This window comes from Anopheles merus, chromosome 2L, assembly GCF_017562075.2.
Source record: "Anopheles merus strain MAF chromosome 2L, AmerM5.1, whole genome shotgun sequence".
Taxonomy (NCBI): domain Eukaryota; kingdom Metazoa; phylum Arthropoda; class Insecta; order Diptera; family Culicidae; genus Anopheles; species Anopheles merus.
In genome coordinates this window covers 12270004-12285255 of record NC_054083.1, presented here as the reverse complement: position 1 = coordinate 12285255, position 15252 = coordinate 12270004, and the positions used below count along the sequence as shown (strand labels likewise).

The 15252-nt window shown below is 42.8% G+C and overlaps 3 protein-coding genes across 3 annotated transcripts; 2 read left to right on the top strand and 1 right to left on the bottom strand.

The window, feature by feature from the left end:
- Positions 1 to 2477: 2477 nt before the first annotated feature.
- LOC121592419 (phenoloxidase 2-like) lies at positions 2478 to 4951 on the top strand. The gene is made up of 5 exons (XM_041913843.1): positions 2478 to 3087; positions 3155 to 3610; positions 3675 to 4302; positions 4367 to 4607; positions 4682 to 4951. The coding sequence occupies exons 1-5, from the start codon at positions 2518 to 2520 to the stop codon at positions 4887 to 4889; spliced, it is 2103 nt and encodes a 700-aa protein (XP_041769777.1). The 5' UTR covers positions 2478 to 2517; the 3' UTR covers positions 4890 to 4951.
- A 2920-nt stretch (positions 4952 to 7871) lies between these two features.
- On the top strand, positions 7872 to 10515 carry LOC121592421 (phenoloxidase 2-like). Its single transcript, XM_041913845.1, has 6 exons — positions 7872 to 8497; positions 8575 to 8928; positions 8992 to 9093; positions 9154 to 9781; positions 9851 to 10100; positions 10169 to 10515. Exons 1-6 carry the CDS (start codon positions 7973 to 7975, stop codon positions 10368 to 10370), a joined length of 2061 nt encoding a protein of 686 aa, XP_041769779.1. The 5' UTR covers positions 7872 to 7972; the 3' UTR covers positions 10371 to 10515.
- Positions 10516 to 13346: 2831 nt separating this feature from the next.
- LOC121592234 (odorant receptor 47a-like) lies at positions 13347 to 14708 on the bottom strand. The gene is made up of 4 exons (XM_041913639.1): positions 14231 to 14708; positions 13707 to 14142; positions 13474 to 13626; positions 13347 to 13400 (listed from the first exon to the last, which is right to left on the bottom strand). Exons 1-4 carry the CDS (start codon positions 14704 to 14706, stop codon positions 13347 to 13349), a joined length of 1119 nt encoding a protein of 372 aa, XP_041769573.1. The 5' UTR covers positions 14707 to 14708.
- Positions 14709 to 15252: the final 544 nt, after the last annotated feature.

Here is a 15252-nt window from a genome sequence, read left to right as displayed (position 1 = left end):
CACCTTCCAGGGCGATGTTGAGGAGCAGACAGGAGAGTCCGTCACCTTGCCTCAGATCCCCGTGAGATTCGAACGATTCCGACGTCAAGTTCGATACTCTCACCATGCACTGCATCCCGTTCATGGTGGCCTCTAACAGCCGGATCAGCTTCCCAGGGAAGTGGTACCGCTGTATGATGCTCCATAGCTCCTTCCGGTCTATGGTGTCGTAGGCCGCCTTGAAGTCGACGAACAGGTGGTGCGTTGGGATCTGGCGCTCTCGGCACTTCTGGAGGATCTGCCGTAGAGTGAAAATTTGGTCGGTGGTGGATTTGCCTCGAACAAACCCAGCTTGGTAGCTGCCAACAAAATTTGTAGCAAGGGGCGCAAGTCAGTAGAACTGGATCTGGGACAGGATCTTGTAGGCGGCATTCAGGACTGTGATGGCTCGGAAATTCGAACAAACCAGCCTGTTGCCCTTTTTGTAGACTGGGTGAATAACACCCAGCTTCCATTCCTCCGTTAGTTCCTCCTGTTCCCAGACTTTCACGATCAGCCGATGCATTTCGACGGTAAGCCTCTCCGGCCCCATCTTGAAGAGCTCGGTGTCGCTGTTGTTACTGCTGTGCTGCTGCTGTGGTGGTTGCCTTGTTCTGCCAATTGCGCCAGCCTCTCGTGCCTCTGCTCCATTTAGATGTCCTTCGTAGTAGTACTCCCACCTTTCAATCACCTTCCGCTCGTCCGTCAGGAGATTTCCTTCCACATCCCGGCACATTGCGGTTTTAGAAGCAAACCCGCTCCGTGCCTCCTTCCATTTCCTGTAGAACAAGCGGGTGTCCCCCGACTGAGAAGGCTGCTCCAGCAGCTGTTCGCCTGACTCTTCAAAACGGCGCTGCTTGGGCTGGAAGAGCAGGGTTTGCTGTTTCCTCAGTCGTCTGTAGATCTCCACGTTCTGACGGGTTTCATGCCGTAGCATGCGGGCGCGCGCTGCATTCTTCTCGGATAGTGCTCGTCTGCACTCTTCGTCGAACCATTCCTTTTTCTCGCTACGTGATAAGCGGCCGCTCTTGTTCTCGGCTGCAGTGTTGATGGCTCGTTCCACCATACTCCAGTGGTCTGCGAAGGGCATCGCGGCGATGTTGTTCTCGGCCGGTAGCGCTTCCCCGAGCGCTGTCGCATACCCCTCCGCCACATCAGCACACGCCAACCGGTCCAGGTTGAGCCTTGGGGTGGCCTGACTCCGTTGGTTGTTAACCACGGAGAGTTTCTGGCGCAGCTTTACCATGACCAGGAAATAGACCGAGTCGACTATCCTGCTACGGGTAATTAATAAGACCGGATTTATCAAAGCAAGAACTATAATTGTTTAAATATCTTAATAAATGATCATTAACTTCGTATTTTGTTAATTATAAATAACTTGTTCTCTTTTATATTTAAAGTTGTTTTACCTTTGTTATTATTGGTATTATTATTATTATTATTATTATTATTATTATTATTATTATTATTATTATTATTATTATTATTATTATTATTATTATTATTATTATTATTATTATTATTATTATTATCATTATTATTATTATTATTATTTACTGGTCAGTCTTCATCGGGCCTTATAGCCTAATTAAGATGAATAACAGTACACAACAAATAAACATAGCTAAATCAAGATTTGTATGGCAGTTCACTGTGGCCACGGCAGAAGCCGGTTATTAATGGTAATTTTAATGATTTTTTTATCTTATTACTTTTTGTGCCACATTGAATGGACAAAGACAAAGACGGGATTTTTTTTTCATAATTTCTTTTATAAATTTGAATTGTGATACACTTGAGACGTAATATTTCCTAAATACAAAAGAATTTAATTTTTACCTGTCATAAAAAGTGCCCTATTATTTTTGGCATTTAAAATAAAAGTAGGTTTAAAATTAAATAATAAATTTGTTATTCAATTAATTTTCATTGTTTATCATCATGTTTGAAATAAATGATCTAAATAAAGGTTTGTGTACCAGATAGAAAATTTATAGAAAATACTATTCTGTAGACCATTCAATGTCATGTTGTTTTATCACACGTCTAATACAGCGCAATGCAAGTAACAACACAAAATTACTCACATTTTTACATACCCAGGCTTATCTTGCGTGCCAAACTGTTATCATCGCCGCAATATGCTTCTGAATAGGTTGTGTAATCTTAACCCAGGGTTGAACAACACATTGGTCGTTGAACTTATAATAACAGTGCAGGCAGTAGTGTAGCACGCAGCTGGCTCAAGGTCAACTAAACGTTTGATTTTAGGAGGTCATTGTTACCTTACCAAAAAATTCTGCGGTTTTTATTGCATGTTTCGGTACATCTCTATCAATGCCGCCAAACATACAAAGACATGCACAGATCGCTGTACGCAACTGCATCAATTACCATCGCTGTTTAGTATATATACTCCGTTTGTGAAATAGATTCGTATCATTCTTAGTGGAAAGCCTAATTCGTATCTTATTTAACCTTTCTAAAGTGTAAAGTATGGCCACTTTAACACAGAAATTTCACGGACTTCTGCAACACCCGCTGGAGCCACTGTTTCTTCCCAAGAACGATGGCACACTTTTCTACGATATTCCGGAGCGCTTTCTTACCTCGCGCTATAGTCCGATTGGGCAAAATTTGGCCAATCGCTTCGGACCAAATTCATCTGCCTCGTCGCAAGTCAGCAATGATACGGGCGTGCCGCCAACGGTGGTGACAATCAAAGATTTGGACGAGCTGCCGGATCTTATGTTCGCCACGTGGATTAAACGGCGGGACTCGTTCTCCCTTTTCAATCCGGAACATCGAAAAGCGGCTGGAAAGCTGACCAAACTGTTCTTGGATCAACCGGATGCGAATAGGCTCGTCGATGTGGCCGCTTACGCTCGCGATCGTCTGAATGCACCATTGTTCCAGTACGCACTGTCCGTGGCGTTGCTGCATCGTCCGGACACGAAGAGCGTGTCCGTACCGTCGTTGTTACACCTGTTTCCAGATCAGTTCATTGATCCGGCTGCCCAGGTTAGGATGATGGAAGAAGGATCAATCGTGCTGGATGAGAACCGGGTTAGTATTGGGTGTGTTTAACTGTTTTAAGGGGATAATGTTTCCATACCTCAACACTCTTGGACAGATGGCGATTCCCATTCCAATGAACTATACCGCAACGGATGCAGAGCCTGAGCAGCGAATGGCATTCTTCCGAGAGGATATTGGAGTAAATCTGCACCACTGGCACTGGCATTTGGTATATCCCGCTTCTGGGCCACCAGAGGTTGTGCGGAAAGATCGACGGGGCGAGCTATTCTACTACATGCACCAGCAGTTGCTCGCCCGCTACCAGATTGATCGTTTTGCGCAAGGACTGGGACGAATTGAACCCTTAGCTAATCTGCGCGAACCGGTGCGCGAAGCCTACTACCCTAAGTTGTTGCGTACATCCAACAATCGCACATTCTGTCCCCGATATCCCGGGATGATGATCAGTGACGTTGCACGCAGCGCTGACCGGTTGGAGGTTAGAATAGCTGATATCGAATCGTGGCTTCCCCGCGTACTAGAGGCGATCGATGCTGGATTTGCTGTCAGTGTATGTACTGGGTGGGATGGAATTGTTTGATGTTTTGATTACGATCCTTCATTGATGTTTGCAGGATGACGGTGTAAGAGTGCCTCTGGACGAAACAAGAGGTATAGACGTGTTGGGTAACATTCTTGAACGATCGGTCATCTCTATCAATCGCAATTTGTACGGTGATGTGCACAACATGGGACATGTGCTGCTGGCTTTCATTCACGATCCACGCGGAACGTATCTGGAATCGTCCGGAGTGATGGGAGGTGTAGCAACTGCTATGCGGGATCCGATCTTTTATCGCTGGCACAAGTTCATCGACAATATTTTCCTCCGGAACAAAGCTCGTCTCGCTCCGTACACCACGGCCGAACTTTCTAATAGCAACGTAACGCTGGAAGCGCTTGAAACGCAGCTCGATCGCGCTGGTGGCGCTGTCAACAGTTTTGTAACGTTTTGGCAGCGCTCGCAAGTTGATCTGCGTGCTGGAATAGACTTTTCTGCAGCAGGCAGTGCCTTCGTCAGCTTCACGCATCTTCAGTGTGCTCCATTCGTTTATCGGCTTCGCATCAATTCGACTGCTCGCTCAAACAGACAAGACACGGTACGGATCTTTCTCTTGCCGCGCCAAAACGAGCAGGGTCGCCCTTTGTCTTTTGAGGATCGTCGTCTGCTGGCCATCGAGCTGGACAGCTTCCGTGTAAATTGTATGAATCCGTGGGACATTATATGCTGACCGGCTTAAACCAATAACGAGTTTGTTGCTTTCAGTGCGCTCCGGCATGAACAACATCGTACGACAGTCGTCCAACACGAGCGTTACGATTCCTTTCGAGCGGACCTTTGGTAACGTGGAGCAGGCTAACGCAGGCAATGCACAATCGCGATTCTGTGGTTGCGGTTGGCCGGCACATATGCTACTGCCGAAAGGAAATGTGAACGGCATCGAGTTTGACCTGTTTGCAATGGTCTCTCGGTTTGAAGACGATAACGCTAACGTTAACTACGATGAGTAAGTGGCATACAGATTGTGCCGACCACCCGTTGCTATTATATTGTAATGCTTTCTCTTTCGACCACCAACAGGAATGCTGGGTGCGATGATTCTTACGCGTTCTGCGGACTGCGGGATCGCGTTTACCCTAGTCGTCGTGCGATGGGCTTTCCATTCGATAGAAGAGCATCGAACGGTGTTAGATCAGTGGCTGATTTTGTTGCACCGTACAAAAACATGCGATTGGCGACAGTGACCTTACGTTTCATGAATACTATTATCGATCGTCCCACAAACTAATAAAAACACAAAAAACGATGCAATTATTGAACAATATATAACGATTTATGAATAAACTTTTAACATGCATGCAATGAATTTTTTTTTATCTCAAATTGTTTGTAATGCATATTTAAGCAGAAATATCTATACAGAAAGAAAAATAGCATTAAAAATGGATAGGTTGTTTTGTTTCGTTCAGCCTTAATTTATCGTTAGAAATGCAGATTTGCCAAATCTGTCCAGTATGATTGAACTTAATATTCATAAATTCCATGTCTAAGACGATCATGATACGAAGCCGTACAGTTAACGGTTAAACCATGGAACCGTTGAATGAAATGATAGGATATGAAAGTGTTCTAAATCACTTAAGTAAATAAAAACAAATAAAATATATTGTTCATTGTGGTGGGACACGCGCAATGCTTAAAAATGAATATTTGCTTAATTTTATGGTTTGGCATACCAGTTTAATGGTGTTCCAATATTGGGGCCCTTTCCGTTTGAAGTTCGTAGGCTGAAATTTCAGCCTGTCAGCTGTTTGCATTGTATAGCAGTTTTCGAGCAGCTATCTAAGTGTGTATAATATACAGGTGGGCTTATCCCAAGGTGTATGAATTTAGAAGGCTGATTTTTATCGCTTCTGCTTCTGAATGAAGATGTTAAGAGTGTTTTGGGTATTCGTCAAGCCTCCAGAAAGCTTGTTTAAACAAAAGTTCTCACGCATCCTGTCAAAAAGTGATATTCAAATTTGGTTATAAAAACATGCTATGAGACCACCTGAACTACATACACTTTGATTCTATATTCCATCACGTGATCTCTTTAATGCACCTTGGGATAAATGTAAACAACACCGTGTTTTCGAGCAGGTACTCGAATCTAATTCTAGCTTTGTGGCTAGAATAATCTAGACTAAAAATTGCAGGCTAGTTTTTTGTGTGGTTTTGTATGGAGTGTTTACATGATTTCAGCCTCCAACTGTCAAACTCCATACAAAAAACTAACTAGAATCGTGAAGGCCCCCATTAACTGATTCATTAGTGATAACTTCAAATTTATTTTTATTATTTAGAAATAACTTATAAAGTTCATAATGCTAAATTTTGAATCAAATTTAAATATCTTATTTAAATTTCGTGTCGATATTTCCATTGAAATTAAACCTGCAGTAATAATGCTACTGCAAATAGTAACACGGGCCGTAGCCTAGTTTTTATATGATACTATATGATACAAAAATTAGATCGTTAGAACTTTTTTTTCATTTTTGGATTACAGTTACGTTACAATATATAAAACTTTGATGTGAAAGAAAAAAAAAGAAAAAAAAACTAATAAAACGCCTCCTCTCTCCTTGTGGACGGCCTAGAAAGACTTTACGGGCTGGGTCGTCCATTTCCATGTGTACAACATGGCCAGCCCACCGGAGCCTGTCGAGCTTTATACGCTGTACGACAGTGAGGTCGCCGTACATATCGTATACCTCGTCATTATAATATTGGCTATAACATTTTATTCACCGGAGATGTACAGAATTATCATTGATTGTTTAACCATTTTTGGGTTTTCTTGTATAACTCGAACAGTTTTTGAATTTATTATCTTTTTAGTATGCATAGAGATAAAGTAGGAAGAAACACCGACAAGGTTTTATACCGTTGCATGGTCTGACAGCTAGTAGAGAAACCTGCGAAGTTGCTCTTCTTCTTCAATGTCACAACGACCGTTATTGGTCAAGGCCTGCCTGTACCCACTAGTGAGCATGGCTTTCAGTGACATACTGATTACACGAAGCAGGATAATATGGGGACACGGTCCATTCGGGGTTTGAACTCATGACGGGCATGTTGCTAAGTGGAATAATTACTTTATATTTTAGGTGTAAAGAATTTACCGACATGTACGGTAGAAGCTGAAATGTAAAATAAATGTTGGCTCGCAGTCTACACCGAAAGTCTTCGCGGGCCACATTTAGCCCATGGGCCAACATTTTGATATCTCTGATTTAGGCACTTACGTTTGAATAAGGTAGGGCTAGATAAAATACGGATATCCTTTCTCTTTTAAAACACAAACGTCAAATGCTCCTTCAAGATTAGACGTAGTTTGATTAGACTTAATTCATTATCACGCAGCCGGATAGACAATACCTGCTACGAAGGGACGATCCATTCTAGGCTTGAACCCAAGACGAGCATGTAATTGAGTCGTTCAAGTTGACGACTGTACTACGGGACCGCCCCACATAAACATGATCGACGATGCTCTTATAATTTAAAAAAAAACTAAACCTGCCTAAAAACATTATTGTCATCATCATACAAAGAATTGAAAGAATATTTATTTATGTTGTCGCTCATTGGAACATTTTTATATTTTTTATGTTCGAATAAGCATAGATACATTTTTGCAACTAGTTATGCAGGCCTTTTATCTAACGTCTAGGTCATTAACCGAACGTAGTGGTTAAATTGCGCGATAAGCAAGCTATAGTTTCGTTATTATTTACCATCGTTCAAATCAGAATCAGGAATGTGTTCAGTTACATATTTAAATAATACATTTAATGAAAACAAATCGACCAACATGAGTATAATATTTTAATAATTCTTAAAATGAAAGCCTTTTCCAAGAAAATTGAAGAAAATATCTTAAAAAATCTCGCAGTTTATGCAATTGCTATCGTCTGATATATCATCTTTGGAGCTGATGGTGCTTCTTCTTCTAAACGTTAAATCATTTTTTGAACTTGCTTATCACTTCTTTGCATCCCACAACGCTTCCAATGCTTGACAAAATATATTGTTTCTGTTGCTACATTGTCATGGACCTTAATACACACACACGAAAAAGAAAATCTTGATAATTTTGGTCGACCCGAACCGCGGAGCGATAGTGGTGGTTGCCGTCCGAAAAATATCCATCTAAATTATCGTTATATTTAGGCGTGGTTTGAGCGCAATCTAATTCGTATATAAGACGCTGCAGATCGTCACAATCATCAACAGTTTGACGAGATCAACCGAATAGAGTGAGTGCTTGCTCTTAACAGTGTGTCGTGCAGTGTCAAAAGTGTTTAGCCACCAATACTAGCAACGATGTCGGACAACAAGAAGCTTCTGGCCCTGCTGCAGCGCCCACTGGAGCCAACGTTCTACCCAAAGGACAATGGCAAAACCGTGGTCGACCTACCGGAAAACTTCCTGACGGAGCGGTACCGTCCGATCGGCGCCTCACTGCAGAGCCGCTTCGGAAACGATGCCGATACGCGCATCCCCGTAAGGAATGTGTCGCCGCCGGCCATTTCCTTCGCGGAGGCTGTACCGCGCCGTGGAGGCTTTTCGCTATTCAACCCAAAGCACCGTCAAATTGCGGGCAATCTTATCAATCTGTTTATGAACCAGCCGGACGTTGAGACGCTGATGAGCGTGGCGGCTTACTCGCGTGATCGACTGAATCCGATCCTGTTCCAGTACGCGCTGTCCGTTGCGATTCAGCACCGTCCGGATACGAAGGATCTGAACATTCCCTCGTTCCTGGAGCTGTTCCCGGACTCGTTCGTTGATCCGAGCGTATTTCCTAAGCTCCGTGAGGAGGGTGCCATCGTACAGGCCGAGAACAGAGTAAGTGCCGGGTAGCACAATCGGACATGTTGCACAATCAGACCTAACACTGTATCGTTTTCTTTACATCGGTTTAGATGACTATTGATATTCCGATGAACTATACTGCATCCGATCGGGAGGATGAGCAGCGTTTGGCCTACTTCCGCGAGGACATCGGTGTGAATCTTCACCATTGGCATTGGCATCTGGTGTATCCGGGCGAGGGTCCCGACCGTGTCGTCAACAAGGACCGCCGTGGTGAGCTGTTCTACTACATGCACCAGCAGCTGATCGCTCGCTACAATGTTGAGCGCTTCTGCAATCGTCTCGCTCGTGTACGACCACTGACAAACCTGCGTGAGCCTCTGCCGGAAGGATACTTCCCGAAGATTATTCGCAGCTTGAATAACCGGGCGTTCCCACCGCGTCCACAGAATACCGTTCTGAGGGTTAGTACTTAAAACCATGATCCACGGAACATATGATCATTGATGATTTTATACCGCTCTCAGGATATCAATCGCGTGGATGATAGTGTTATCTTCACCGTGAGCGATCTTGAACGCTCGGAATCCCGCATTGCCGAAAGCATTGACGGTGGATACGTCGTGGGCGTAAGTAGATTAGTTAACAATAAAATCGCACGATAAAATAATGATTTACCTTGTATGCAGCCCGGTGGTAATCGTATTCCTCTGGACGAGCGCACCGGTATCGATGTGCTGGGTAACATCATGGAACCGTCGGCACTGTCGGTGAACAGCCAGTTCTATGGAAACTATCACGGAAACTTGCACAACATCATCGCGTACAGCCATGACCCAGATAATCGCTTCCTGGAGGGATACGGTGTGGTGGGCGAGTTCCAGACCGCTATGCGTGATCCATCGTTCTACCGTCTGCACGCTCAGGTGGACAACATGTTCCATCGCTACAAGCGCACGCTGCAGCCGTACAATGCAAATCAGCTGAACTACAATGGCATCCAAATCCAATCGCTTGGAGTGCAGCTGAACCGTGCCAATGCACCGGCCAATGTGCTGCTGACGTACTGGCAACGATCGCAGGTTGATCTCGCTACGGGACTCGACTTCGGACCGGAAGGAAACGTGTTTGCATCGTTCACGCATCTGCAGCACGCGCCGTTCACCTTCAGACTGACGGTGAACAACACTAGCGGAGCTACACGCCGTGGAACGTGCCGCATCTTTATTGGACCGAAGGTGGATGAACGCAACACTGGTCTGACAATGGATGAGCAACGCCTGTTGATGATTGAGCTGGACAAGTTCACCGTTAACCGTAAGTATATTCAATAGTCTATACTTGCAATAACAACAATAAGTACTCTATTATTTATTTATTTTGCAGTAAACCCTGGCACGAACAACATCGTCCGCCGCTCGGAACAATCCAGTGTAACCATTCCGTACGAGCGAACCTTCCGTCAAGTCGCGCTGTCTAACATCAACGAGCCAAGCACGGAACAGTTCCGCTTCTGCAACTGCGGCTGGCCGCATCATCTGCTGATTCCGAAGGGCACTCCCGAAGGCATGCAGTTTGATCTATTCGCCATGATCTCCAACTACGCTGATGATACGGTCAACCAGGAGTTTGATGAGTATGGAATTGTGGTCGTTGTTTTGTATCTGCTTAGGTAGTAATCATTTTGTACTTCTCTCTTGCCAGGAATGTTAACTGCAACGATTCGCACTCGTTCTGTGGACTGCGCGACCAGCTGTACCCTGACCGACGCCCGATGGGTTATCCGTTTGATCGCCGCATGCCAACCGCTGTGAGAAGTTTGACCGATTTTACCCGCGGTAACACCAACATGGCAACGTCGCAGGTGCAGATCCGTTTCACCAACACTGTCATTGCCAGAACTTAAACCTGGTTCAAGTGAATACGTGTTAAACGATACTTATTTTTGGCAAACGATTACTGAGATATTTGATTGGATTATTACACTATAACTTTATAAAATTTCACTTGATTATTTTCAAAATAAACGCAATTTATTGATTCGCAGCATACATCAAGATTGTTAAAGATTGTGGATGAAAGAAAACACATAATTAGATGTGTCTGTGTGGCTATTCCGGTTCATTTTCTCTTAATGTTTTCATACACTTCTATTTCATTTTTTATTCTATTTTCTTGTTTCTTACCTTGTTCTTCTTCTTCTTCTTTGGCTCGACAACCGATGCCGGTCAAGGCCTGCCAACCCACTTGTGGGCTTGGCTTTCAGTGACTTATTGATCCCCCCATAGCAGAATAGTCAGTCCTACGTATGGCGGCACGGTCTATTTGGGGCTTGAACCCATGACGGGCATGTTGTTAAGTCGTACGAGTTGACGACTGTACCATGAGACCGGCTACCTTACCTTGTTAGCTCGGATTATTATTGCAGATATCTCAATTTGCTTATTTTTTAGAATAAGTTATAAGATTACTTTAAGTTAATCGTTATGTAGCATTTATTTTACACCAGTTTTTGTTTATTTCTGATTCAATGGATTACAATGATCCCTGTGAATGTTCTTTGTGATCCCTGTGAATTCTATATGAAATGTTGCCATGATTTCCGCCGCCAAGTGTCAAACTCCATACAAAAAGCTGGCTAGTATCGTAAAACACCCCAATGCTGACTTCTAATTGCAATTGTGTAATGTTTCATTGTTTACAATCGTATAATAACACAAATTTCACCAACCTTTATGATAAGTGTACAGTGGTAACAATACACCACTTATATCATATCATCATACAACGTAAAGAGAGCAACAGATCAGCGAAGCTACTGCATATTAATTGCCGTCTGGCGTTACCACAGAGGTGACCGTTACAATCCATTGCTTGAATGCCGACATCAATAATGATGTCGTGTGCAAAGGGTATATTAAAAAAAACAACATTCCATGAACATTCCAATCAAGCGAGAGGAAAACGGTTCGAATCCTGTTCGATGTATTTTCCATCACAATACACAATTATAATGGTTTGTAAGACCATTTATTTTATTTACTTCATACGAAACATAGTGTACGATACATATACACATACGCCTGCACTGTCGCCGTCCACGTCAACAGATCCTGTGAGCCGCCGTGTAAGAAAGACTGTAAGAAAGAGGGAGCATCCTTCTTCTTCTTCTTTGGCACAACAACCGCTGTCGGTCAAGGCCTGCCTGTACCCACTAGTGAAGTGAGCATTGGCTATCAGTGACTTGACTTATTGTTACAATAGCAGGATAGTCAGTCCTACGTATGGAGCCACGGTCTATTCGGGGCTTGAACCCATGACGGGCATGTTGTTACGTCGTACGAGTTGACGACTGTACAACCAGACCGGCCCAAAATCCTTACTGTGTATTATTTTATTTGAGACTACGTGTGCTAATATAGTTATTAAGATTTACTGTGCTGTATTGATGTGTGCTGGGATTTCGTTAGAACAATGCAATGCGGATATTATTAACAATAGATGCGGATATTATTGAATGCGTTTGCGGCCGATCCTGCAATGCTGACGGCGGGACAGTTGCAAAGCAGAATGACTTGGGTTCAGTTAAAACACAGAATATAATGTCCATTGCTTTTTCTATAACTCTACATTATTTAAACAGATAAAAGGCCAATAGAGGATGGAAATCGACAGTAAATGTGATGGATGAAATGGTAACAGAGTAGCATAAATATTATGAAGATAAATAGCAGAGCAGTTTAGACTTTAGACAAATACACGACAGATACATTTAATCTATGTTCACAATTATTTATTGCAAACTATGTTAAATATTGATTTTGGATAGTTCCATTTGAATACTTATTGTTTCTTGTGCAGCTAGGACCACTATCGCGTGACAATGTATTTCACGTTTAGGATTATTAGGATAAAAGTACCAATAGTGGTGCAATTTGTAGTGGTACAAATGTGTTTTAATTGATGTAAAGTGTCAGAAAGGTAAATACATCAATATTTTAGCACATAGCAATTGCAATATGTTTTATCTTTGCAATCACAACCATTTTTACAATGAAACACATCAATTTTACGAAAAAAATATATTTTTGCGACTGCTTCGTTGTACCTGTAATGGTGGTATGGTTGTTCCTATAGTCGTCGTATTGAGTTCCTATAGTGGTGGTAAACAAAGATGCATCAAAAACAGTGTATAATATCAATGGAACTTAGTTTTGAAGCTGTTTTCGTAAGAATAGATGAAACTAATGACTAAATTACTGCATCACACCTTCCATCAACCCACACCCGGAAGAATGTACTTGATTTGAGGTCGATTTTTCGCTCAGCTATTTCTGTTGCTTATTTTAATGAAAACGGTACGACATGTCCAACATTTTGTGGAAAAAATCTAAAATGTTTTGTTTTTATTGATTTCATAACTAACACCACTACAGGAACATGCCTATTTTGCGTACCTATAATGGCACTATCGTATAAAAACACTTGAAAATATGTTAATATGGCCAAAAGGAAAAAAGTTAATATAACAACATCATTTGATAACAATTATGTTAAAAAAACTAATAATTGCTTTGTTATGTGGTCATTTAGAATGTTAACAAAGAGTTTCGTTATGAAATCCTAAGGATTTTGAAAAAATATTGACACATTTCACAAAATAATGGATTTTTAGGTCATTGAGTAATGGAATGGCCCCTTTTATCTTTTAAACCCTTTGTTAAAGGCCAGAGAACAATTCACACTAACATAAATAACTTAATTACTTTTAATTTATCGTATGCAATGCATTTTAGCGCAATACCACCACTATTGGTACTACCACCACTACAGGTACGTTTACTCTAAGTGTTGTTTTTACTTTAATAATTGAAACAACCTTTTACTCCATCAGAGACATCAGTAGAGCTACGTACGATCCAGCTGAATTTAAAATCTGAAAAGAGGTAACACCAACCACACAAGGTCACTTACTCAAAATCAATTTTAATTACATATTACCACCATACCGCATTCAGCGTGGGCAAAGATGCTTGCGTAAAGCCCGACTTTGCATTCACCGGTTTCTTCGCTCTCATCATACAGTTGATCAACATTTTTTGGGTGCCAACGCTCGCATCATACCATTTGCTTTTGAAGACAGCATCATGCACCTGTGTACTCTAGAATTGAAATTGACAGCAGCGAAGAAGGGGATTTAGTTTTTCTAGTTTTCCCACAGATTGGGTGGATATGTCTGCACCTCGTGGTAGAGCTGTGATCCATAGTAGCAGTAGTAGGTAACCTGTATGGTAATGGCCATCCCGTACGCCACATATACCACCATAATGTTCGTGCCCACCGATATGACTAGCTGAAACCCGAGCATACAGAGCAGTACCGACGAGATGAGCAATTGATTCAGAATGACATTTTTGTACGCATTGATGACACGATCGGAGATACGTAGTATGTACTTGTGGTGTTCGATGAGTTTCTTCAGCTCCCGGTTACCATCGTCAAAGCGAAGCCCCTCGAAACGCTCTTGGATGATGACGAAGTGGGCCACCAGGCAGGAGGAAAATGTACCGAACGTAGAATCACACGCCACACAATCCAGCACGACCCAAAATATGGCCACACTGCACCAGACAAAGAAAATTGTAAAGGTCACCGGATGTTTCACATCAAATGGGAAGCTACGGACAAGGAAAGAGCAGATATAGACAGCTGGGTGGTAAGAGAGTGTAGAGCACTTGGACTTGGGAATCTCCCCAGGCAACCTACTCCATCAGCAGCGGTAGTTTCCAGTCCGATTTCTCCGACAGGAAAACCAGTACTAGCGCTACTCCCACGAATAGCACTCCCGTTGACATGGCCGTAATCAAATAAGCCCACGCGAGGAACCGGTCGATGCGGTTGTACTTTTGCACGATCCTGATTTCGCTCGACTGGAGCGAATTCTTCAATGCCGCAAACTCGTCCACGATACTCCACAGCTCGGACCGATGCAGGAGTAGATTGTACTGCCGTACCAGCCCCAGGTAGGCGGTGAAGGTGGGCCCCAGACAATCGCATAGCAGCATAATTTGGTCGATGTGTTTGAAGGCAAACATCACCGTGCCCAGCTTCATGACAAGCACGGTGAAGAAGCTAAACGCGAACAGAACTCTCCCACGGAACGAATCGGTTCGAGCAATGCCAATAGCTCTCAGGCAGATTGATTGAACACGGAAAAAGTCAACGGTCTCAGCGGCCAACATGATTGATGCGATACGCAGGTTCTAGACTGACTGACAGTTTGTAGGTGCAGCACCAACGTTTTAGACGGAAGCTCAAGAAGGTGACCTTTGCATACACGTGTACAAGCTCAGCCAATTACGGCAATTATGTTTGATATGCAGTAATTAAACTGTTGGCGAATGTCAGAAGCAAAGGGGTTATTTAACATATCAATTGTGCCACACGAGCCGACACGAGGAAATACTGAGCTGAGGCATACCGTACGGAACAAAATGGCTCACAGATTAGCCCTTGTAAAACTTTCTATATTTAAAGGCATACAACCGTCTTATTAAAAATGCGACTCATTAATTAGGCTGCGTGCACATCGAATAACAGGAAATGCAAAAAAAAATTACAGTCAGTAAGCGTTGATTGATTTATATTAGATCCAGATAATTTCCTTTTAACATCCTATCAAACTCAAAACAAGGTACGACCACACTACCATTCTCTTACTAATTAAAGTTCATATGTGAGAACTCATTTTGAATCACAGAAAACAATAAACCGTATGAACCACCATA